Raw genomic sequence first — 26,922 nt, forward strand, 5'->3', positions numbered from 1 at the left:
TTGTTGTATTTTATAAAAATAGTAGTCAGTACAGTAGTTTTCAATTTATAAAACTGTTCAAAACATTATTTAAAACAAAGGATCAATCAAATAACGTGATTAGAGGCTCAACACGTGAATCTTATCTGCCAAAGTCGCTATATTTATTTAATTTTTATTATTTACTGGATAACTTCTGATTTGCAGGTCGAACCCAGACCTGGGACGACAGAGGATAAGTTATCCAACCTTACTCTATACTTAAATATATCTACTATATTATGAACTCATTTGTATCCGATGTACAAATATTTCTAAATATAAGCTGATCTTCCTCGTTTATGGGACAAAGTACGTATTTCGTAATTTTTCAAAAGGAAATTTGTAACAGAAATAATGTTTTTAAAATTAATTTCAAAAACATAATTAAAATTACATATAAGATTCCGACATGGCTGAAAGCATCATTTTTCAGTTATAAGAATTCCAAATGAGGTATGAGGTTTCATATATAGTTTTCTTTCCTTTTTCTTACTAAATAGGTTTCATCTATACATAGTTACACCATATTATATTCCTTATGACAAAAAGAAAATAGTAATATCATATTTATTTGATTTTTTTTAAATATACTTCCTGACAACGTGTCTTTGTCAACGTGGCAGGTTACCGGTTAAAGTGGTATCCTTTTTTTTTTTTAGATTAGCTTTAGACGATAATTCACTCTCCAATTCGACAGCGAATGAGTCCCCACATGATTCTTTCACAAAGCCTAAAAGTTAGGGTAACAAGAGAATAAAAAGATGGATACCTGAGCAATGTCTTCTCCTCCAACTAATTTGAATTCATACTTTAAGGCTATTGGCATATAAGTGGTATAAATGGCGCAAGCTATTGCCTAAAGCATCTTCATCATTATATATAGGTTAGGAGTAAGAGCCTATAGACAACCAAAGAAGAAGAATCAAGTAGAGAGCTAAGCTATTGGCTCATGCATTATGCATGTATCTGGCCTTCTCTTATTGCTTGATTCATAACTCAGAACATACCAAGGGATAAGAAGAAATAAATTCCCAAAGGACCACCCTACTTAATATATTACATGGAATTCATATTTCCCACTAATCATTCTCTGAGATTAGATAAGGAAACCAGACCAGAGTTAACCAGGCACCCCCTTTCCTCGAAACAAGTAGGGTTTGAGAGAGTCAGATGTACGCAGACCTTAGTGTAACGGTCTAACGGATAAATGTACACGTCTGTTTCTGATAACATGATCAGATGAGAAGCTCGTCTCTAATAAGACGGTTACTATGTAAAAAGGGTTGAAATTTTAGTGGGCAGTCCTTTTTAGGGCCATTGAGTTGAAACACAATTCCAACCCCACTCTCCAAAGTACTCCCTCCGTCCCGGCAGGTTGTTTACGTTTACTGTTTGCACGCAGCTTGAGACTCCTACAAAATATATTTTCATAAAAAAAAATTAATTATTTTTTTAATAAAAGTTTAAATGTCAAACTTTTATTCAGGAAAAGAAAAACTTATATTCAGGGAAACTTGTAACGTAAAGAACCTGCCGGGACGGAGAGAGTAATGGCTTTAGCTTCAGGTTTAAAGTTTAAGCCTCTCTTCACAATAGCTTTTGCTTAGCAAATACCTTTACACTGAGGAAAAGGATAGTCATATTATAACAAATGTACTTGTGTTAAAGGAAATGTGAAACGAAATTCTGCACTAACAAAGTTTATGCTCGAATTATTGTTCATTGAGGAAACTTGGTGGTGACAAATATTGTTTTTAATTCACTAGTTCCTCGACACACTGAAAAAACTAATCATGGAGGAAGTTTTATTTAAGACAAGTGATGTTATATGATTGAGGGAACTGGGATAAGTGTTGACACCTATTTGTTTGTCTTGAACCCTTAAACCCCACGAATCAGTACTTAAATCAATATATATTTGTTTGCATTGTTAACATGGTGGATGGTAATGAGTTCTCCTATCCAAGAACAGCAGAGACATTTCCGCATGGCCTTCGTGTTCTAGTGGTGGATGATGATCTTACCTGGTTAAAAATCATTGAGAGGATGCTCATGAAGTGTTTCTATCAAGGTCCTCTATAGATACTTATAGCTAATTGATGTGATTTACGCTTTAAACGCTCATATCTTCTGATATAATTACAGGGGATGTTTTCAGTTTCATTAAGTACAATTTTCATGATCAGCTTGATATAATTACTGCGGCTAAGATATATGTTTTTCATTTTGGTATGTTTCAGTGACAATTTGTTGCTTAGCAAAAGAAGCTCTGGATATACTCCGTGAAAGAAGAGACGGTTTTGACATTGTAATTAGTGATGTCAACATGCCTGATATGGATGGTTTTAAGCTTCTCGAGTACGTTGGCCTTGAGATGGATCTTCCTGTCATAAGTAAGCTTTTGTCCACAAAAACGTATAATCAAGTATTCAAGATTGTAATACCTGAGGAACAAGTATTTCTTATGTATCTCAGTATAAAGTCCGCGACATCTTATGAATACATGCTGTATGATTTTAAGGGCTGCAGTAAAGAATTAATTACTTTCGTATCTGTGAAGAACTTTCCTTAACTTTTAGTTTATACATGCAGTGATGTCTGTTGATGGAGAAACGAGTCGAGTTATGAAAGGCATTCAGCATGGAGCATGTGATTATCTTTTGAAGCCAATAAGAATGAAAGAACTGAAAAATATATGGCAGCATGTGGTTAGAAAGAAGAAAAATGAGTTGAAAGATATTCAAGGTCTTAAAGGCCTAGAAAATATTCAAGTGGCGAGAAGTGGAATTTCCAATGGATTCGATGATGGATATTTCTTCTGTGCAAGGAGTATGGATTTCGGAAAGAAAAGAAAGGGATATGAAAGCAAGCACCGTGACAATGAAGTTGTTGACCTTTCTGCTGTGAAGAAAAGTAGAGTAGTTTGGACCGTAGAACTTCACCAGAAATTTGTCAAAACTGTGAATCACATAGGACTTGATAGTAAGCACTCCAACTAAAATTTCTTTATCTGGTTTATGTTAGTTGCATCTGTTTAAGTTGGTTTTTGTCTGTAGGGGATTAAATATACACAATCTGAGTTTTGTTTAATTTGTTTGGTAGAAATCGGCCCCAAGAAGATACTTGATTTGATGAATGTCCCCTGGTTGACAAGGGAAAATGTTGCTAGTCACTTGCAGGTAACGTTCTCTGCAGACAGGCTTCGTCTGTTGATCTATCTTTTTTAATTTTTTTCATCTTTTTTTCTGATGTGCAGAAATACCGGCTCTACTTGAGCAGATTACAGAAAGAAGATGATCTCAAGACCTCTTTTAGTGGGACAAGACAATCAGATTTATCTTCAAAAGAACAAGTTGCTGCTGATATGGGCTCTGACAAGATCAGTTTTAAGAAATTTGACGCTGACAGTTGCACATCCGGGTTTCCTGAAAGCAGTGTTATTCAGAATACATCTGAAAGTGGAGGTATCATTTTCTTGCCCATGTTGACCACAACGGATGACAATTTTGAAATTCAGAATACTAGCAGCATATCAGAGAGCAATCTCATTCGTACTTGTGGAGTACCAGCAGCAAACTATATGGCATTGTCTTCTTTCGTTCCATCTCAATATTCTTTGAGCAGAAATGGACAAGGAATCGAGACCAAACAGGAAATCAGGCCTCGCCTAGAGATGAAGAATGACTTGAGCCATCACCAATATCCCAATGTCCAAAACCAAACCCTCCCGAATATTGTGCAATTTGCTCCCACTATATATCAAACACCTATTACAGAAATTGACAATCCACCCCATGTCGAATTCAAAATACCCTACAGCAACCGGAACCTTCCAAAACAGAGTCCGGAAAGAGTTGAGTATGAGTTGTGTCCTGTCCAGTCTGACAGCAGCCACAGAACTTGTTTCTACTCCGAGCCTTATACCAGAAGCAGTTGGAGCATGAAAGATGAAATACTGGAACACATTTTAGTGAGTGATATCGATTCTCTAAATCATTTGGCATGTTTAAATGGATCTGACTTGCTTCCAGAGGATCCATTTTTAACAAGCCTTGAACTACTTAACACAGATTTTTGCGACTGCAGCAACTCAGAACTGTCTACTGATTATTCACCAGACTTGTACGACGGATTGTTGTTCATGTAGCCGATGAACACATATTAAGTAGTTATTTTATAGACAGTATCTTACAGATATGTATATTGTGCTCTGCTGTGGTTTGTTTAATGCAAAATGGCAACATTGTAATGCAGCATTGTCTAGACTATCCAAGTATAAAGACTTGTTGTATCAAAGCAAGAAGAGGGCTGCTTGTTGCAGCAAAGCCCAGACGGTTTACTTCACTTTGCTTAAGTGTTGAATTAAGCAAACAATTCTGCAACTAGCACTGCATTTTTAACTTTGAAATCTTGGCTTCCTAAAAGTTTTATACATTCTTTCAAGGTTATCTTGTATAATCCACATACAAGAACCAATATTTTTATTTTTATTTCTTTCCCAGTGCTTGGAGAATGTAAAAAAGTAGTCGCATATTCACTTTGTACAATTCAGTTAGGGGTGATGGTCGATGGCCCCATCAATCTGTTATATAACTGGTTCCTGGTCATATTATAACAAAATTTTAATATATACAGCATATTTTAACTGTATATGGAAAAATGACACTGTACTCATTGGATGAGTTCTCATACGATAGTTAAAAATGTTATATTTATTAAAATTTTGTTATAATTCTCACCGTCGGATATTCATCCAACATTCACAAAGGTGCTCGTGGATCAGCCAGTGTGCACCCGAAGGGTAGCAACTGCGGGTTCCTATTCCCATGACCCAACATCAGTCTACACGTGTCTTTCCTAATGCACTGCCACGTAGCATGCATTTCAGACACGCACGCAATCTTCAACTCTTGTTCAGTCGAGTTGATGATATTATATAATCTTTAAAACATGAGCAGAGTGGAAGAGAATAAGAGAAATGGAAAAAGCTGAAAGTATTGGTGGTGTGGATACTAGTGGGTTTGGAATGTATAGCAGTGGCACCGGCACTGGAGCCATCACTGGCGGCGGCTTGCTCCCTAATCAGTATGCTACCACGCCCACGGCTGTTCAGACACAGCTCCCCTGCTCCCCTGCTCACGTAAGTAGTACTATTACCAACACTTTTCCATCTCTTCTGGAGATGATGTTATGATATTGTGTAGATAGTAATACTTGTAAATATGTTGTGAGATGCATTGCAGTCCGAGATCAAAGAGAGAGTCGTGGCTGCTTCAGGTGCAGGTGAGACCACGGGGTCTGATGATGGAAATGGAGAGGAGGGGGAGACGAATCATGCGAAAAAAGGACTTATGGAGAGGATCAAGGACAAGCTGCCCGGTCACCACCACCACCATCATTAGTCTCACTTATGGAGAGGATGGAAACGAGCAATGAACTATTGACTTCCTCTACCTGCTTAGTTGCCTCTCATCTTGGCGTGTTTTTAGTTATATAGTGTCATCTACATGTTGAATTCAGAACTCGAGTACCATGGTGTGTTCTTAAGTTTTGCACTTCTACTTCCAACATGTAGACTACTTGCTTTTGCTTATGCACTCTTGTTTTTTTTCTCAATCTAGTAGCCTAGGATAGTTTAGTGTTACCAAGCGCTGAGATTTCAGATGGACGAGTTCTCAATATATTGGGCGCCCCTAATCCACTTATGTTCCATTAACCATATGAAAATAAAAGTTGCTACACATTCACATTGTCTAATGCTAGTCATCTTGTGCTCTAATGTTCTTGGCCAAATTAAACACAAGCAGAGATTAGCGAAAATCAAAAAGTTGTGAACCAACTTCATTACAAATGCCAAAATCATCGACATGTCACAAAAACAAAACAAACTCTCTATCATTCCACATTAATATCCAAGACCTTAGAGCTAACACTAGCCTTGGGTACATTTATATACAATACCCCATCTTTAACCTCAGCTTTGATCTTCTCGTACTCGATATTCTCAGGCAACGCAATTCTGAAACTGTATTTTCCGAAGCCCTTAGCAGGCCATACTTCTTCTTCTTCTTGTTTCTCACCCTCTGCTTCGCCATTTTCAATCTTCTTCTCAGCTTTGACCACCAGCATTTTCTCCTCAACCCATACTTTCACGTCTTGTTTCGTCATTCCTGGCATATCGAATCTCATCTTGTAGTCTCCTTGTCCTTCTTTGATCTCCCATGGTGTTCTGTTGTACCTCCCACTCTCGCTTCTCGGCTGACCGTTGCCATTGTTGTAGACTAATGGGTCTTCCATCATTCTGTCCATTGTGTCCATCATTTGTTGTACTGACCTCGTTGTTGGAAAGATATCCCACAAGCCTGCATACATAATATACACCAATTCAGACCAGAAAACAGGACACATTAACACTATCAGTAAGAGAGAGAGGGGGAGGGAGAAAGAGAGAGGGGGAGAGAGGGGGGAGAGGGAGGGAGGGAGAGAGGGAGGGAGGGAGAAAGAGAGAGAGGGAGAGAGAGGGGGGGGAGGCAGAGAGAGAGAGAGGGAGTAGTTATCAGTAATCAAACACAACAAGATTGCTATCAGTAATCAAACACAACAAGGTGCAATCTTCAGACAAACATACAAAAAAGAAGTCAAAGATCTTGATTAATTAGTACCAATGGGTGTCACTTGGGGAGCTCTTTTCTTGATTTGTTGCTGCTGAGGCTGTTGATTTTTGCCAACTTTCTGCAAATGATCAAGGCTATCTCTACTCACACTTGCTTTGATACCATTTCCAACACATTTGGAGGAAGAGGGCCACTGTAAAAACCTCAAAACATGTGGTCTTGTGCAACCAGAACTGGCATTTTTGGACAAAGCTGGGTGAGATAAGGAGAGATTTGCAAGACACTGAGCCATTTTTTCTTCTAAAAATCCCTGTTTTCACTAGCACACAAATTGCTCGAATGATCTACTGTTTTTGGACTCAAAATGATAGAGTAAGTGTGTGTATAAATAGGGTATTGAAGAACATACGAGACACTTCTAGTAAAGAAGCGGCTAGAAACCCAGAATGTTAGAATCAGACAAGTGCTGGGGAGGGCTGCATGTTTCTAGACTCTTCCAGGACATTTTGCCTAGGAAAGTTGTCCTGTATGGAAATTTTTTATCTTCACTTTTTTTTTTATAATAATTATCCTCACTTTATTTTATTGCATTTATTTTTCCTTTTTTTAAGTAATTTTGTCAATTTTTTTTTTTTTACAGATTACAATTGTTTGTCATAAATGTACTTTTACAATTTGTAAATTCGAAGAAATAGTTCAAAATAATAATAAACAGAACCCATACTTCATAGAAAAATTGTAATATAGAGTTTCGAGGAAAGTAATAGAAAAGAGCCCATTTTATCAGCCATCATATAAAAATCCATACAATTTTATGTAAATCAGAAAATATAGCCAAGAGATTATAAAGCAAAGCTTAATGGAGTGGCATGTTCTTCACTAATTCACTTGGCTTCTAAACGTGTCTTACTTGCACCTTAAACAATAAACCATGAACATTATGCATGCAATTTTTCCGAGAAATTTAGACAAAATTCTATTTAACCATGAATTACAGGAATACGCAAGATCTGTATATAAATGTCGACTGCAGATGGGGTGGAGAGATTGTGCAGAACATGGAGTCGTCGACTATTGGCAAGAAGTTTTCGAGTTGTTAGAAAACAAGTGCGGCAAGAAGCCTTGATTCTCCTTCAGCAAGAGGCCTCAATCCTCCTTCAGCTCTAGGACCTGGAGAAGAAAAAATTATTCATATGATAGAAACAGTTTTTTCATTTAAGTGATCATTTCATGACATGGATGGTGAATAGAAGGAACCTATCAGACTGTGAAAACTCTGTTCTTTAGTCGCTAGGATTTATCATCTGCTTCTGTGGACGATGGAGTCTCTAAGGATGTAAGCTTCCCAAATGATTCTCTGGCATTCCCGAAGAAATCCTTTACTTTATCAACCACGGTTTGAGCTCCTCTCGTCTTGGGAGCTGATAAGGTCAGGAAATTATGAGGTTCGAGATTAAAGGCAAACACAAAAGACACCATGTAGTTTATTATTTTGACTAAAATGAAACTATAAGCATCGGGAATGGTAGCTTTGACACCATGACAGATCTGTCAGCATCTTGCAACAAGACAACAGGTTTTTACAAAACTATTTGGACATGGCGTATCTTAGCTCATACTATTTTGAGACCAATATCATATATTTCCACAAATATTTACAAACAAGTCGCAATCCATGCTCTGGTTTCAGATAGATCAACAGTAAACAGTGAATCAAGTTATATGTGTGGCCTGTTCTATTAGATTAACAATGTCGTCGTCCTTGTCTATCCGAAAGGATCAAAACAACGCTCGAGATGATCAACACATGAAGGTTATCCAGTCTTGATGACGGATTTCAAGATACCAAAATGAAATAGGAAGAGATTTGCAGCACTCACCTCAACAACATCATTTGGGGAAATAGCAGCTTTCATATTACCATTTTCCTGCATTACCAAGACCGTCGATTAAGACCAAGCTATGCTCTTTCTTAAGCTAAATATTTAAGATAGAACCAGGGCAGTAAAGAAATGGCATATACAAGAAAAGTTCGGTTTTTACAACTATTTTATAGCCATATCTGAACTCTGTAGCTGATCGCAACACACGATGCTGTTGAATTGCTGTCTTCTGGATCTCTTTCTCATCCTGATGTCAATTGCGGAAAACCAAAAATATCAATATAACATTTAGAACGAGTGATACATCAAGTAGTAATAGCATTACAGAAATCAACAAAAAGCTTCTTAAAAAGACACTTCTACTTGGCATTTTGGTTTATTCCTACAAGCAAGCAGTGAAGCAGCTGAATGCGAAGTAGTGCAGTATTCTTTAATTCATTGATGCACACTGTACCTTGTAAATAACAGCTCCAAGATTCCTAGCTAGGGTATCCTTGTATATATATTTTCCCACAAAAGTATCTTTAGCAGCAAGAATAATTTTTGCGGTTGATCCACCAGATACAATGCTTAATGGGTACCATACATAAACCTGCCACAAATTAAACAATTTTTACCAAGGTCAGTGCCATATCAAATAGCATACCACTTTCATACTATATACATTTACAGTGATGGCCATATTTGCATTCAAACACTACTTATTCAGAACATCAGGATCAAACATTATGTACTTAATTCGATGTTCAGCGAACACTGACAATCAACTTGACGATCATTATCAATCAACCTTATAGAACAAATTTATTAGACCTCAAGTTTGTAATTAGTTGCACGAGACATTGTTGCTAGACAAAAATCAAACTCATACACATCTATTTGTAATATTCACTTAAGTAAATGTTAAAAAGAACTGTACTTGGCAAGAGTATCGAGTTGAATACTTTTTGAATTGATGCTTTGACACTTGCAAAAGGGACAACCCCTGGAAATAGATACTGGGGCACTTAAATGCACTTAAAAGTACCGGCAAAAATAAGGAACTTTTGTGATTCAACTGCAGTACTCATGATATCGGGTAGACAGGCAAGCCCTCAGACAGCACTCCAAAACGTTCACGCCATTAACACCACAAAGTCACAACGCTCACCCCTTTGAATAAATCAAGCGGCAAGTCCCAAGCACAATTACTAGACAAGAATCATCTGAATCAAGATAAGACTTGAATTGCTAACAGCCACAACATCTTGTTATTTCATTAGACTCGTTCAACTTCGTAGTAGTGCTAGGCTCTTGCTTAACAAGATCACCTGACAGTTGAAGTTGACACTAAAGACTAAGAGCCAAAGACACTTAAGGAGAATAACAATGCTTCACCAACGAAGCATCGATGGATGCTTAATACAAATACTTTATAGCTTAGAGTTTTATTTACTCAGACTACTTATGCTTATGACAAAATTAAACCAAATTTAACAGACACCACAGACCAATCCAAAATAACTAAGTAATTTAAGAAATAAACTAATTATAACTGGCAGGAGCGAGGGAGAGGGAGGGAGGGAGGGAGAGAGAGAGAGAGAGATGGAGGGAGGGAGGGAGGGGGAGAGAGAGAGAGATGGAGAGAGGGAGGGAGGGGGGGGGGGAGAGAGAGAGAGAGAGCTAACATTAGCCATCCGAATAAAGATAACAAAACGTGGGTTATCATCTTCTTCGATCTTGGGCATTGAAGGAAGAGTTGGCCGTTTACTCCGCCGAGATTGCATGCCTCCTGACTTATTTTTCTTTGCTTTTGCCACCATTACTCCACCTCTTTGTCCTTCTCCCTGATTCTTTAACACCCTCATTCTGGTAACAATGAATGAGCACCTGATCAGCCCATTCTCTTCATTTCTTGTAGCTAACAGTGATGATGAACAAGATTTTGAGTTTGGTATTCTAATTAGTGCATTTAACGACAAACTCGTCTCCATTTCACTTGTTTTGTTGTTTCGCTTACTGGACTGTTTGCGCTATTCTTATCCACTCTTGTTTACCCACCATGAACATCTTATTTTAAGGGTTTTATATCATATTGTGTTGAGCTCAACAAAATATTACTCGCTCCGTCCCTTCCATTTCTTTACACTTTCCTTTTTGAGGTGTCCCATCCAATTCTTTACATTTCAAAACTTACCAAATATGGTCAATGGGTCCCACCACTTCTCCACTTTTTTTTCCATTTCACACTACTTTTACTCCACTATCTCCTTTTTATACATTAAAAATCAGTGGGGCCCAGCACTTCACCCACTTTTCTTTCTCTTTTCAACTACTTTATTCATATTTCTTAACCTCCGTGCCCAACCCATTCGATAAGAAATGGGAGGGACGGAGGGAGTAGTAGCTACCCCCATCTCGATAACGACTTATTTAAATCATTGAAATACTATTATATATTATTTCATTAATTTTCAATAAAAAATTGACGGCAATGCTGATGTGATAATAAAATTGTTGAAGTAGTAACGGAATTCCGTTGACTTGAGAAATACAATTAAAGAAAACAATGATATTCCAACTCAAACTTCTCAGATTATCTCAATTGTAACTTCAACTTGGATGGAAAAATATAAATATATAAATATATAGGATCAAATAAAAATACCTTGGTTCACGTAGTTTGCAGGCTATTGCGTGAGCTCGTGGGTTTACCTAGTGCGCACCCGAAGGGTAGCGGCTGCGGGTTCCTACGTTAAAAAAAATAAAAAAATAAAAAATAAAAAAATTAAAATTACAAATTTATAAACTTTTTTTTGAATTTTTTATTCTCTCATCATATTAATCTTTAGTTATAGAAGGGTTAAATATCAAAGTGATCACTGAAGTGGAGGTCATATATCACTTTGCTCACTATTTTTATCGAAGTTTCTTTTTAATCATTAAAGTCATAATAAATATCAATTAAGAACCTCCAAATTTTAGTTCAAGGAGTAAAAATATTATTTATAGAGTTTGACACATTATTTTTGAATATTACCACAACCAAGTAAAAAGTTATGACTTCTACTATTTATGATAATATATTTACATTTTTTAAATTTTATTTACTATTTATTTTTTATTATATCAATACACCTTTTTGTTTTAATTAAAAATATATACTAAATAAAATTGATAAAATCTGAATATATTGTCATAAATGCTAGAAGTCATAACCTTTTAATTGGTTATGGTAGTATTCAAAAAAAATATGTCAAACTCTTTAAATAATATTTTTACTCCTTGAACTGAAATTTGGAGGTACTTGATTGATATTTATTGTGACTTTGATGATTGAATTGAGACCCCGATAAGATTAGTGAGCAAAGTGATATATGACTTCCACTTCAGTGACCACTTTGATATTTAACCCGTTATAGAAGGTATCCATGTTGAAAATGCTTGAAAAAACATCACAACTTTTAAAATATAAAGCATAAATAAATCGCGCATTCAACACATTTGTTGCTGGGGTTCAACATCGGATGTAGAACACTAATTATCATTGTGTTGAATATATCTATAAAGATGTTTAAACTATACTTATGGGGTTTGGGTAGGGTCTAGAAACATAAATATTAGTTATATAATACATTTAACTTAGTTCTTACACTGAAAAATTAGTTTATGTACTTCTCCAACACAATTATAATCGATGTTCAACAAAATATGTTAAAAAATGTTAAACTCAAATTATATATGTGTTGAACGAATAAAATTTTTTAAGTTTGTACCAGGATCCACCCCTATATATATAATCTGCAAGCAAGAAAATTATATTTCGAATTAAAATCAAGTTTCCTCTAAATGAAGATAGTCCAACAGATACAACAGCAGAGTGGCACCACGGGACTAAGAGGCTAGACTTGTTTAGCAAACTCCGGAGAGCTTCGCATCATTCATCAGACTACCACCATAACTCAGGGATATTTTGCCATATGCTTTTTGGAATAGCAGGTGTAAGGTCTCCACTTTCGAGTGGGAGAAAATGTGTTAGGTTTAGTTTATAACGCCACAGAATAATCTCTAAATTTGATGATCTATTATTACCAAAACTAATAGTTCGATTTTCATTCTTTAATATGGCTTAAGTATAAAATTAGACAATTCTCATAAAATCACATCTCCAAACTTGTTACTCTTTAATTACTGACAAGTACAACCTTTACAGTCTAAAACTTTAAGCCTCTTTAAGGTAAAAATGTTATACAGAAGCCAGAACTAATACGTCAAAATCAAATTTCATAAGTAAATATTCGAGCAGCTCGTAAGTGTAGCAATTAAGTACAGAAATGTAATCTGGAAACAGTATCTAAAACAATTACCAAATGAAAAGCATATTAACCTGTGCCAAGTGCCAACAGCTCTCCATTATGGAAGCAGACTGTCAATCTCTAGCCTGTCAGAATACAATCTATACAAAAAACACTACCAGCATAATATTAAAATACTGCTAGCAATTTGTATAAAAAGAAAATGATGCAAATCAAGTTTAAATACAACCAAGTCTAAATGCATAACAATCTGATTAAGATACAGATTTTAAAACTACATAATACAGGACTAAAGCATGCCAGTTTCAAGCTCTGACTATTCTGCAGCAGTCTAGGAACAAAACATTCAGTCCGTTACAAATTCCTCTAGATCAAAAACTAACAGAACATATGTTCTTATTACAACTAATTAGAATGAAAGTCTTTTCAAAATAGAATAGAACATAAAGTGGTAGCAGTCAACAGTGGTAGGTTGGTTCTAATATTTCTAGTTCGGTTTTGCTCATTCCTCGTGTTCTAATATTTTTTGTCTTTCCTTGTGCCAGTATCTGGGTTGATTACCTGGTATAATAGCTGGCCATGCTTATTATTTTCTTAAAGACGTGCATACAAATATGACTGGTCCTCAACCCCCTAAAAACTTTCTTTTTTCAATATATCACCTTTTGCATATATCCATTAAAGACCGAAAGACCTGCAAATGTGAAATATGTTGTTTCGCAAGTAAAAGGTCGTTCTAACTGATTAGAATTACACAGCAAAATCTGTTCACTGAGACATGGCAATGTGCAAATACAAAAAATTCATATGAAACCTCCACGTCAACATGAAAAGCAAGCGGCACCCTGATTTCTTCTTTCAACTACTGGACAAAAGAAATCCTATTATCAGCATTGCTTTGGAGGTTATTTTTCAACATGTTTGTCCAAAGCATTTGTAAAGAAACTCTTCTGGCTGAATGAAAACTTTGATCCCATATCTATAAAAAGAATCTGCAACAAATTTAAAGCGCGTACTGATGGCCTAGAAGTATAATAAATTTTGATCTAGAGAAAAGCACTACATGGTACTTGTGACATTGTCCGAAGCAGACATTTTCCGGAGCATGCAAGATAATTTTAAAGTTGTAATCATATATCAGAATGGTTCCTTGCATCGCCAAAAACATGAAATTGATGAGCTTAGAGTATAAGACGATATATACCTACTTGTCCATATGCTTGTTGAGATATCTTGTTGAGTGAATTATTAATAATATAACTTCCGGTGCTCTTTCTACTATGACTCTTTGAAGATATCCTACTGATTGAATTACTAAAAATATTTTGGTGAAAGAACTTTAAGAAGGTACTATACCTATTATATTTGTGCACGTGAACAAATGCGATTCTTGGACAGGGGAAGGACAAAATTAGTTTGAGCTAAACAGCAGGAGTTAGTTATTTTCTCAATATCATACATTGCAGCAACAACTCCAAGAGATCAGGTCCAGTTCTTTTTCATGTTGCACAAACAAACTGCAAATACTAAAGAGTAACTCAAGTCTCCTGACCCTCCAACCTCACTTGTACCTGTGCATATTAATTCCTAGTATAATGAAAAAAAAAGGCCAAGCTCCAGTTACACAGCTTAAACATACTCAAAAATACTATATACCTTTTGTTGCCAGGCATTACGTTTGGTTGTGCCAGCTCAACTAGGATTCTCGAGGAAGCAGACCCTCAATTCCCATTCAATCAGCAGTGACATCTGATCCACCTGAAATTAATGATCCTAAAGAGGCACCAGGGGCAGGACCCTATACTACATTGCCAAGTGGGCAGATACCAGCCATCACTGCCACTTCACTTGTTGCTAATGTGGCATCGATAGAAGATCCTGCCATCCCACTACTCTGTATACCCAGACCTGTTATCCCACCAATTATCAGAATTGTACTCAATCTGTATAAGTCCTAGCATGTCAATGGGCAAATGGAACAAAGGCATGTCATACATATATATATATTTACGTCATAACTAATGAAATACGTTCGATCAGAATGCATAAACATAATGAAACAAAACAAATCATTAAAATAAAAAAAATATAAGTCTCAATAAAATTGATTCAGATCATTCTTTAGCATACATTATTACTTTAGACCGACCCTTACGAGGGAAAATAAGCTATAGAATGGTCTATTTATATTTACGAATAATCAGTACCCCTTTGGATCGTATATGATATAAAAAAAAATATTTAGTAGCTTATATTAATAAAGAGGGTCCAATCGGTATCGGTTCTAGAGATAATTATCAAAACGGGGTATTTTAACTCAATGATTGGTGTGCGGATCTCATTTGCACGTATTTAGATAAAAAAATAATTATAATAATCAAAATATATGGCTTGGATGTATATCGAGACAACCATATAATTATCGATAATTAAAATACCCGCAAAACTCCGTCGGACCGACTCCGGGGAAAACCGTACTCCAAGATTGAAAAAGTCAAAACATTAAAAATGTCTGGAGTATTCAAATTAGGCTAAGGTGAGTTTTCTCGTAATTTCCGGGAAGTAAAACCGTTACACCGTTACTAGTGGACGGTTTTTCGAATAATTAAATAATTATCAATTAAATATAAATATACTCAATTGAATCCATAAATCGATTATAAAATCATATAGCAATCCATAAATCAATAAGAAATATATAAATAAACTATATTTTATCCTGAGCATATAAAAATTGAAATCTTTCAAATACAAATACATATAAGCAGTCACCTCAATAAATCAGATAACACATAATTCACAAAATTCATATAATAATCACATAATATTCATATAATATTCATAAATCACTATAATCAATTAGACGAATAATTATACACAACACACTTAATCACACACACATATATTCACATAATTATCATCTAGAATTTTCAAAAACAATATATGAAATAAGTTTTGAAAAAATAATCCTATATCCATAACACAATAACCCGGAGTTTAACATATAAAACTGAAAAGTCACTAAACTGGAATAAATATTAAATCTTATTCCTTCCTTTTTACGAAAATCACTTATAATACTAATAAATAGATTTTACGAATTCGGGTCATTACAATCTATCCTCCTTATAGGGATTCCGTCCTCGGAATCAGAGAAAGAAGGAGGACACATAACCTGTAAAATCCATATTTGTAACATCCCGACTTTTCGGAATATTAATACTAAATACAAAACTAAAATACAACGTAATTAATCGGAAATTCTATTACAAAGGTGACTATTACAAAGCGCAGCTAACGGAAGTCCAAACGTCAAGCTACTCCAAATCTAATATCCTCAAACTCCAATTCCAATGCACATCAACTCGCTCTTAAATCAAACCTGAAAATTGTAAGTAATGAGCTATACAGCCTAGCAAGCAACTAATCGATCCAACTAGTCGGGCCAAGTAACATGTGTACACATAAAATAAAATATACTTTTTATTTTACGATAACAATATACGCAACAAATACTTTCAAAACACTTTCATATTCTTATTCGATGCCACAATCACATGGTGAACAATAACTCAGAACTCATAGTTTATACCACGACCACTACAACCCGGTGATAACGGTCCTGAATTTTCTGAAAACTGTCACTATAACCCGGTGACTCGGTCCTTATTCTTATTCTTATTTTCACAAATCATGGCATAAATAAGAGTTCCGAAATCATCGTCAACACCGCACATATACGAGAACGAAAACTAATTCAAAATATAATCACTTAGCCCAAATTTATACAATCAAATATAAACATATAACACATAATTTTTAAAACACTAGAAAGATCGGTCAGAAACTTACCACAACACCGAAATCAAATAATCAACACCATCCAAGATCATATAACTAATCCTTGGCAACCAACCAAACACTATACCATAGATTGGATTTAGCAACCACTCAAAAGAAATTTTCTTCCAAATCGTTGCAATTGAAAAAATAAAATCAGTCTATTGCAATGCCAAAAAAAACGTTACAATAGAATCAAAATTTCGTTACAAAATTTATAGGTGGACAAAAAGAACCGTCTTTTGCAACATGACTAGTGAGGCGTTGCAGTAGATGATATTTTTGGAGGCAAAATAATTGGCGGGCCAATGAAAATATACGAGCGGGATAAATGAAATATTTGCCCGGTTAATCAAAATAAAGAAAAAGGCAGTGTAGTTCACCACTTCACCTCACAAACACTCCGAAGAGAAAGAAGGCTCGAGAGAGAGGGAGGGGAAGAGAGAGAGAGAGAGAGAAAGAAGGCGAGAGAGAGAGGAAGAAGGCGAGAGAAGGCGAGGGAGAAGAAAGGCCAAAAGGATGGAAGAAAGTGAGCGATATAGAGGTATTGTCTTCTTCCCCTGATAACTAAAAGTATGTAATGGTTTAGATGTGTGTTTGGTTGAGTTTGTACATGTGTGTAATTAAGTTTTGTACATGTGTGTAATCGATTATTTGTTGTTGATTGGATCTAAGTTTTGATAAATGAAGGGCTTATGTTCTTAATTAGGTTGTGGGTTTGTTTAATTATGAGTTGGTAATTTAGGGGTTTTGTGTGTTTGTTAATTTAGGTGTTTCATTTTGTTTGTTTGCGAAGAGAATAGGTCTCCTAGAGGATTCATTATCGGACTCCTTTTGATTTTTTTGTAGTTTTGTGGGTTTTATTTGATATGAATACTGTTAATTGTTTCTTTTGGTCGTGGGAATTGAACCCAATAATGGCACAACGTAACTGGAAAATATTCTTTTTTTTTCGTGGGAATTGAACCTAACCCAATACTGCAGTAGGAGTATGGTGTGACACTCAGTCTATACTCGGGCTGCTCATTTATTTTACTCACGTGCACATCTTGTTGATTACAAGCTTTAAACCCCCGATTTTCCATAAGAGCGAGGGAGATACCATTAGATTAACTGCTTGTTGCACATGATCAGTACTTCTATAGCATCAAAATCTACCTATTGGGTCATCAGTCATCCACTGATTTATTCTACCATAATATGTTTGGCGTGGCTATCTTGCTCAATTTCCTGAATTTTCCCCTGAATATGTATCTAGTTGAAGCGAATGAGGGCAAAAAGTAACTATATATTTCACCTGAATAATGTCACTCTGACTAGCATCTCAATGTGTTCAAACCAAAAAGATTGCCACTACCAGTGGTTGCATATTCTGATACAATACATTCAGTTTGATACAGATATGGAACTATCCAAATTCCTGACAGCATCTGCCTGTCATCATCCCAGCGATGAACCCTTTCTGTTGTTTTTGTTTCTTTATACTGATCTTTTTCCGTAGATTTGTCCCACACAACTTTACTTTCAAATATACAACCGGAATCTTAAAAAATAATAGTATAATACTTGCACTCTGAAACATAACATACAATTCTTTAAAATAATCTCCAGACTTGTGATGCTTCTTACTTGCACTTGACATTCATCATTTGTTTGAGTACAGAATGAGGATTTGAGAAGCCTAGCAGTACTGGTCTATCTACGTGCACTTGAATTGATCTTAAGAAATTTATTGTTACTATAAGAAACTATGGATTTAAAGGCACCTTTACAATTCAGATTAGCCTCCCCAGAAAACTGACAAAGTTTGGAGGCTTGAGTTATTGCATCAGCTTTTAAGAATTTACAGTATGTCATTATCCATAACTAGTCACCACCTTAGAGTGAGTGGACTTATTTGCAAACCACTCCCCTAAAGTACAGTCAAACCTGCAGAATGCCAATTGTGTTCAGGAGCTCAGGGCTGATAAGCAGTATAATCTCCTCATGCATAATGAACGATATCAGGTTTCCATTCTCTTGTTGTTTTCTTAAATGATTGTTTGTTTGGTGTTAACTTGTTAATTATATTAAATGGTCTTGTTTTGCAATTACCATCCCAATTTTAATTTAATAATATGTTACAGTGCTAGTGTTATCTTAAAAGGTCGTTGTCCATTGACACATGCTTCTGCAAGTATGTAAGTTTAAATATTTATTTGTCTATTTATGTATATGCAGAATTTCTCTTCCCCGCTCAATCAAGTTCAGAATAGGATCTGGCTTATGCATTGGAGCTTGTTTATCTTCTTCAACAATGACAATGACAATAGCGAATAACTTAGATCTTAAATCAACTAATATTCTCTTGCAAGCTCAAACCCCTGGCAAAGTTTAACAAAATTTTACAACCCAAAATATGCGTATTAAGGTTCTTTATCATCTTGTGTTTGCAATGAACCAGTAGTCTATATTTCTCGATCTACAAAAATCTCCTTTTGTGCCAATATTGTGTCTGATTGAAAGTGTGTATCAACTATTAAGGATTTTTTCTGGTTTCAGGTACTTTTACTACCTCTTTTACATCTACTTTAAAGCTTCTATGTCGAAGCCTCGTGGTCAATATGCTTTGGGACATCGGTCTATCCTAATTTGTGGCATGTTTTTATTTGCTTACTTTCGATATATAGTTTCTTCATAGCATAAGTATTAGTTGATGTTAATATTTCTAGGCTTCAGCATGAGGCAGATTAAATTTTTTTAAATTAATGCATATTTTTTTATATTAATTTGTATTTTGAAAAGAACGTCATGCTAATATTGCAGAAGTACTATTATTTGATGTTAATATTTCTAGACTTAAGTCTGATAATAGAAGTGAAGAACGGGTGAATTTCTTAACATTTGAAGTCATATTTATAATTCAATGAAGTATTAAAAATTCGCTTGTTCAATTTAAATTGATATTGTTTTTATTTCAGTTAATGGTGTGGTGTATGCCATACAGGTGTGTTGCATCTTTATTCTTTTTCTACATTCTTTTTTTGGTTATATCGGACTATCTTAAGTAGCTTCTACTAAAGCCCCTCAGAAAAAGAAAATGTCACTTATACTAAATATATTAAGTTGAAGTCAGGCTTGTATCAGATATAAATATAACTGGACAAATTGTTTTCCTAAGAAGTATGGTAATATATTGTTTTGAAGTTTTGTTCTCTTATTCATTGATTTAATTCTCTGTTTGGTCCAGGACTAGTAGTATTCTGTTAGCGATGGCGAAGAGTCTGAGGTTTTAAGCCTGCCCTTCCTCTCTGTACGTGTTACACAGTTATCACCAGGAAAAAGGAGGCAAAGCTGTGTTTATACAAATAGAAATTAATTGATTATAATTATGTTGTCCTCTAAAACTAGTGTTTTAGACAGCCTTTTTTTTGTTTATTTTTCTTTCTATTCTAAGCGATACATGACATGATTATATACTTGGTGGTGTACAGGATATCAATGGACTTGAAGATCTCTAAGAAAGCTTTCGATATGGAGGATAAACTTAACAAATATTGAAGATAATAATCCCCAGACATTTGACTGAAAAGAATCTCCCACAACATATTAATGTCGATAGCAATGCAGCTGATTATTCATGATCAGTAGGACTATGTTCTTGATTTGGCCCATTTTGATGTCAAAAATTCGATGTACTTAACCTATTTTGGCCAATTTCCATCCGACTTTTATACTTCGAATTGTTTTTTTATTTAGTAACTATGTAACTGATCTTGGTTGTGGTAGTTTAGAAATGATCAGACTTGTGGTAGTCTAGGAAGGATCAGACTTGTGGTTGGTAACAGTCTTAATACTGTATTTGGGATTTGTTGGTGTTGAACCTTTAAAGGTGGATTGATATATTTTTGAAATGGTCATGTCCAATTTTTTTTATTCATAATGTTGCAATATGTCTTTATAATGTTGCCTTAGAGGTTGCTTTTTCTATTATAATTCACTAAAATAACAATACATTAGGACCAAAATTTGTTGCCACAGGTGCTATATGGCAATGTTTAAATCAAAATAAAGTGTTGCAAATTTTGTTGCAATAAAAGAAAACAAACTACAGCAATGATTTAAATAGCATTTGTTATTTTACACCAACTATGAGAAAGATTGTAGAAGGGGGGGGGGGGTTGAATACAATCTTTTACAAATTTAAAAGATTCAAGAACAATACACTAAGAACACAATAAACAGAAAAACACCAAGTATTAAAAATACGGGTGGATTGAATGATCCACCCGTGAGATTTTATATAGAAGAATCTGTGGATTGTTTTACAATTCGCACAGCTGCTGGTTCATCACTCAAAACAAGTTCTAACTCTCAGATTTTTCTCTCAAGTAATTTGAACAAGTTCAACTGATGCTACTAACTTGGTTATATACTCCAAGTTTTACAAAGCTTTTAGCTAGATTACAAAATGCACTCTAATCTAAAAACAATGCTGCACAACTTTGTCTTATGCATGCTTTCTGAGATGTCTTCATCTTTGACCATCATCTTGATTTGATCCAGATTGCACTGCATGAGATAAGTATGTTTCTGCTTCTTCTTTATTTTCCTAATTAGGCTTCCATGTCTATTTTAGTGTAATTCGATCCATGTGATTTGTCAGACTTAAGCTCTAGTCACTTTCAACTGCTCTTTGCTTCATCAGTTGAAGGTTCTGGTTGCTTTCAACTGCTATTGACTTTATCAGTTGAATGCCTGGCTCATCAGTTGAATGAATTACAAACTCCATCAGTTGAATGCTGTTCCAGTCTCATCAGTTGAATTCCTCAGCATTATCCGTTGAATACTTTGTCTTCAGTTGAATGCCTGATTTTCATCAGTTGAAACATCATCCAGTCTTTATCAGTTGAATCAGTTACATCTCATCAGTTGAATATCCTTCACTTAGATAAAATTACATGGCATTGGATATTTACAATTAGCCATCCTATTCTACCCATCCGTTGATAATTCCCAAAGACAAGAAATGTAACAATTACAACTGAAATTTGATAAAGATTCTAAGTGAGACATGTTACAAAATGTTTATGTTATCATCAAAAATTATTGATTCCTAACAATCTCCCCCAATTTATGACTGGAGAAGATGCAGACATAAATTCTACACTTGATGATAACAAAACATTAATAAAATAAAATGCAGAATTTAAATGCAAGAGTTAGAAAAGATTACAGATGATTATGCTCCTTTAGACTGAGCAGTTACTTGTTCCTAGAAGATCTTCTTCTTCTGGACTTAAGTTTTTCTTCAAGAATATTAATTTGCTTCTGAAAGATCCTGTAGAACCATTCTTCATCACTGTCTTGTCTGTTGAGCTTGGATTGGAGAGTCTTCAGAGTATTCAAGCTAGCAACTTTGAGTTGATCTTTAGGTCTGAAAAATCTCCTAACACCTTGATTGTCCCTAAATTCCATGACTGGAGTAGGTTCATGATGAATTTTCTTTCCAGTATAGGGAATTTTCAGCCTTCTTTGTAGACTAGCATCTGAGTTCCATTCCTTTCTGATCTCAAGGATTCTCTTTAGTACCATTTGCTTTGCAGGTGGTGTAAATCCTCCAGTCCTCTTCATAGATCCATATATTTTTGTTAGAGAACTGAATCCCTCAGAATTCAGAACTCTGTGAAGAGGCCAGATGACATCACCCTTGTTTTTGTAAGAGAATGCCAATCTTTCAGGTAACTTTGAAGTTGCTTCTATTCCTCTTACTTCTTGAAGATCATCCAGATCCAGCTCCAACTCAGAAATTTCTTCAATGTTAGCAATGATCAGATAGTCATCAGGATTTTCAGGTTCTTTTGGAGGTTTAGGAGGGTTAGCCATCCTCTTAGCCACAGACTTGACTTTCTTCTTTGGCTTAGAGGATTCTTGAACAAGAAAAGCTGGAATTGGGATATCTTCCAAGTCAATTGGTTCCTCCTTTGGCATTATTGGCTCATCATGGAAGTTGACATCTGGATGCACTACTGTGGTATCCTTGATTGGAGAAGAAGGCTTTGAGATAGGCTTTTCTGGCACTTCTTCTCTTCTCTTGGCTGCCTCAGGCATCTTAGTCTTAGATTTGACTCTCTTTTTCTTTGGAGAAGATTCAAGAGGCAATCTTTTCTCATTTAAAAACTCAGCTGCCAACTCCTCTTCCAGCTCAATAGCATACCTTTCATCAACCTCTATTTGGTTCAAAGAGAGTTGGGATTCAAACTCCTCTTTTTCACATTCTCTGGCCACCTCTTCAGCTTTTGCAAATGAGTAGTGAGGATGGCCAGTTCCAATGAACAGCTTCTGGCCTTCTCTGTAGATGATGGCAAAATGAGCTTTTAAAGCCACATCTGCACAGTCTTTGTAACTTTTGATCTCTTGGCCCAAAAGCTTGTACTCATTTTTGTCAGGCCTGGCTGGTGGAAAGTAGATTGAGCTTGAATCTTTCCCAGGCTTGGAGTAACCACAATTGTTTGGAAACAGAATGGGCTTGAATTCATTCACAATTGATGGCTCACCCTTTTCTGTCTTGAAAGGGATAACAATCTCAGGTGTAATCACCCTGAGAATTGTGGTTGTGGTTGGAAAAGAGATTTGAGCTGTAGTGGCTGTAGAAGATGTAGAGGATTTCTTGCCCAGTTGAGCCACTCTCTTTGCAATGGAGTCCAATTCTTTCATCCTTGCAATCTTCTGCTTTTCCCTTTCAGTGTGGAAAGGGGGAGGAATTTGACTGATCAATTCTGCAGGAGTTGGTAATTCTTTCTCCCCCTTTTTGTTAGCAGCAAGTGTAGGGGATGGACTGGGAAGTGAAACACCAGAGGCAAGAAGAAGATGTTGAAGCAGTCCAGTCTGAATTCTTTGATGCTGCAACATCTCATCCATTCTAGAGTTTAAGGTGTAGACATTTCCTTCCAGAGCTTCCACTTGCTTCTCCAATTGTAGTTGTTTTTGCTCAGATGCAGAAAGAGCTGATTTGACCTGAGCTGGAAGCTTTTCATCAATTTGCTTGGTCAGATCAGTCTTAACAGAGGCAATAAGAGAATTGAGATGCTCTATCTCATGCTGAAAATGAAGAGATTGAAACTCGTGAAGCTTGAGGTTTTCTAGAGCTTGACTGGCAATGGTGGCAGAGATGGTTGGAGAGGAGGATGAGCTTCCAGGTTGTGATTGAAGAATGGTGGAGGCTTGCCTTTCCAGCTCCATGCTAACAACAATTGCATTGGCAGACTGCATGGAGAGCCATGAAGGTAGAGAAGTTGTAGGTTGTTCAACAAGGGATTCCTCAAGAGCATCATTGAGGTCTTCATCACTATCATCATAATGGAAATCATCTCCAGCATTGGCAGGCAGAGCTGTTAATGCCTCCTTTGCTCTAAGCATTGAAGATGTAGTGTGAATCAGATTGAGGTGCCTCTTAGCTGCTTGATTGTCCAATCTGGCAAAGTCTTGAATGGAGGACATCCCATGAGTAAAAGTCTCAGGGTCTAGTGAAACACCATCCAATATGGATCTGTATTCAGCTTGAAACTCTTGTTCACTAAACCCTTCATTGACACCTGCATTTCTCTCAATTTCTCTCTTTTCTTGCATCAAGGGCTCCCCTTGGCTCACCACACAACTCACCTCTCCCTCACTTACCCTTACTAAAGGGTCACTCTTATCCTCTCCTTTTTCCTGGCTAGAAGAAAATGCCAGACTCTCCACACCCTCTCCTTTTGCCAGCTCACTAGGCTGCCTCTCCACTCCATAGCTCACTCCACTCAATCCTAAAAGTGTTTGTGCTACCATGTGATCAACTGCTGTAGAAAGAGGTAAAGTAATTGAAGTAGCAGCAGCTGTCAACTGATGAGAGACATCAGTTGAAACATTAGTAGAGGAGGCATTCAACTGATGAGAGCTGTTAAGCAGATCAGTTGAAGGACAAACACTTGTCAACTGATGAGGGAGATCAGTTGAAGAAAATGAAGAAATAGGTTTAGAAGCTGTGATAGTTGAGTCTGTGGTGATTGATTTTAAAGGAAAATCCACAGAACACACTGTCACAGAAGAAGGAAATGGAAGAGAAAGATCCAACAAATCATCAAAATGATGATGATCAATCTCAGATGGGGGCTTCTCCATGAAATCCAAAGATGGAGAATTTACAAGTGTGGTGTGAATTAATTCCACATCCACAGAAGAGGTTGGGGATTGTGTTTGAGGAGTAGAAATGGTAAGATCACAAATATGGGTGATTGGTTGAGATGAAGAAGGGGGCTGTGACTCCACATTTATTGAAGTCACATCAATCTGACTTTGAGAAGTTAAAGGCATAAAATCCAGAATGGATGCCTGTGTGTGTGCAGAGTGCTTCAGTTTTTCACTTCTTAGCTTCTTTCTCCCATAGGCCTTTATTGGTGAAGAAGTGGTGTCCCTCCCCCTTTTTGACTGTGTCCCTGGTTGAGGACTATTTTCAATAGCAACATCCTTTTGGGAGGATGCTGCTAGGGATGAGTTTAATTCCATATTAACATCTACAGTCTTTTGGGAGACTGCAGAGTGGCTTGGCTGGTTAACACACATCTCTCCATCCTTATTCTTAGGGCTTCTTTTATGTTCACCCTTTCCCTCCCCCTCACAACCTCCAATCACACTCCCCTCAGGTTTGTGTTTCTTGGATTTTACAACAGATGTCTTTTGGGAGGCATCTGAGGTTGGTTTAGAAGACTTGTTTTTAGAAGGTTTTGCCACTTGTGTGGACTGTTGATGGGCCTCTTCAACAGCCCTGATGGCAGAAAGCAAAGAAGGTGAGGGTTGAGAAAGAGTAGTAGGAAAGCCATGTACCTCTTTGTGCTTTCCAGCCTCCATTGTTGGCAGGTACACCACCTCCAAGGAGGGGTATAAATTCATCCTAAAGAGGTCTTTAAAGACTCTCTTTTCCTGCACAAAACTGGGAAGCTTGGCTTCCTTGTTAGTAATAACTAGCTTATCATTGAGATGATTAGCCAGCATCATAAGAAATCTGACATAATAAATATTCCTAGGTCTATCAGTTTTATCACCTAGTTTCTCCCCAATTTCTTGGATCATCAAACCACCAAAGTTGAAATATTCATTAGTCAGGTACATGTAAAGCATTTGTAAAATCTGAGAAGTAAGAGCATTAAAATTACTAATTTTACCAGAAAATGCCTTAATAAAAGCATCACATAAATAACTCCATTCTCTCCTAAGACCCCTCCTTTCTATTTTACCTAAGGCATCAGTTGGTAAAACATAATTCATAGCATAAAGTAAATTAACCAACTGAACATCACTAGGCAAAGATAAAACAGTATCTTCAGGAATCTTAAAGCATGCTTTCATAATATCAGCATTAACAGAATGAGTTTCATTTTTAATAGAGAAAGTTAGAGTTTCATTCTCACTATTAAACTCTGCAGAGGTCCACATCTCCTCCACTATTTCATGGTAGATGATGGGAGCTTCAGTCATAGCATAGGAGAGCTGGCTTGACTTGATGAACTCCATCATCCTGTGATACTCCTTCTCCTCCACAGCCTTGGTATCCACAAATGACGCAAAGTTGTTCTTCTCATAAATAAACCCACTTGGTGCAGTATACTTCTTCATTGGTGCCATTGTAGTTACAGAGAAAGCTTGAGGAAAAATTGGAGTTTGCTTTTGCACAGAGAGAGAAGAGAACTTGAAGAATTCGAAAGAGTGAGATGAAAGGAAGTGAAAATAAATTAAAACACTTAAATATTTTCTCAGAAAATTGCTGTGATTGGCTGAGAAATTACCGTTGAGAAGAAATTACTCTTATTTATCTCTACAAAAATTACACACACGATCGTGTGTATAAAGTAGGTGAGAGACAAAAGAAATTTCAACGGCTCAGATCTGATAATACTTTCAACGGATGAAATAAGGGCCTCTTTAAACTTCCTATTCAACTGATGAAGATCAGTTGAAGGCATCCTCAACTGGTGTCATCAGTTGAATGAAAAACAACGCAAGAGGACATTGTTTCAAGCATCAGTTGAAACAATTTCACTGGTTCATCAGTTGAAATATTATAGACTTTATCCAAAATTATAATTAATTCAATTTTGATAAATCAAAATTAATCAAATTCTGGCTGCCAAATTACAGAAAAATTCACTCTAAATTAGGAGAAATTTAACATACCTAATTTACTTACCAACCTTGTGAATGTGGATTCATCAAGAGGCTTTGTGAAAATGTCTGCAATCTGTTCTTCACTTGGAA

At 36.1% G+C, this 26,922-nt stretch overlaps 4 protein-coding genes across 4 annotated transcripts; 2 read left to right on the top strand and 2 right to left on the bottom strand.

Moving 5' to 3' along the window:
- Window positions 1-1,718: 1,718 nt before the first annotated feature.
- On the top strand, window positions 1,719-4,458 carry LOC108195508 (uncharacterized). The gene is made up of 5 exons (XM_017362473.2): window positions 1,719-2,092; window positions 2,262-2,414; window positions 2,614-3,003; window positions 3,124-3,200; window positions 3,278-4,458. The coding sequence occupies exons 1-5, from the start codon at window positions 1,957-1,959 to the stop codon at window positions 4,166-4,168; spliced, it is 1,647 nt and encodes a 548-aa protein (XP_017217962.1). The 5' UTR covers window positions 1,719-1,956; the 3' UTR covers window positions 4,169-4,458.
- Window positions 4,459-4,999: 541 nt separating this feature from the next.
- Window positions 5,000-5,423, top strand: LOC108194588 (late embryogenesis abundant protein). Its single transcript, XM_017361548.2, has 2 exons — window positions 5,000-5,161; window positions 5,265-5,423. Exons 1-2 carry the CDS (start codon window positions 5,000-5,002, stop codon window positions 5,421-5,423), a joined length of 321 nt encoding a protein of 106 aa, XP_017217037.1.
- Window positions 5,424-5,831: 408 nt separating this feature from the next.
- On the bottom strand, window positions 5,832-7,090 carry LOC108193767 (small heat shock protein, chloroplastic). Its single transcript, XM_017360582.2, has 2 exons — window positions 6,684-7,090; window positions 5,832-6,383 (listed from the first exon to the last, which is right to left on the bottom strand). The coding sequence occupies exons 1-2, from the start codon at window positions 6,925-6,927 to the stop codon at window positions 5,917-5,919; spliced, it is 711 nt and encodes a 236-aa protein (XP_017216071.1). The 5' UTR covers window positions 6,928-7,090; the 3' UTR covers window positions 5,832-5,916.
- A 306-nt stretch (window positions 7,091-7,396) lies between these two features.
- Window positions 7,397-10,566, bottom strand: LOC108193768 (protein HHL1, chloroplastic-like). The gene is made up of 6 exons (XM_064082262.1): window positions 10,186-10,566; window positions 8,973-9,110; window positions 8,679-8,765; window positions 8,516-8,563; window positions 7,893-8,056; window positions 7,397-7,805 (listed from the first exon to the last, which is right to left on the bottom strand). Exons 1-5 carry the CDS (start codon window positions 10,489-10,491, stop codon window positions 8,015-8,017), a joined length of 621 nt encoding a protein of 206 aa, XP_063938332.1. The 5' UTR covers window positions 10,492-10,566; the 3' UTR covers window positions 7,397-7,805; window positions 7,893-8,014.
- Window positions 10,567-26,922: the final 16,356 nt, after the last annotated feature.

This window comes from Daucus carota, chromosome 7 (genome assembly GCF_001625215.2).
Source record: "Daucus carota subsp. sativus chromosome 7, DH1 v3.0, whole genome shotgun sequence".
In the NCBI taxonomy this organism is placed as follows: Eukaryota; Viridiplantae; Streptophyta; class Magnoliopsida; order Apiales; family Apiaceae; genus Daucus; species Daucus carota.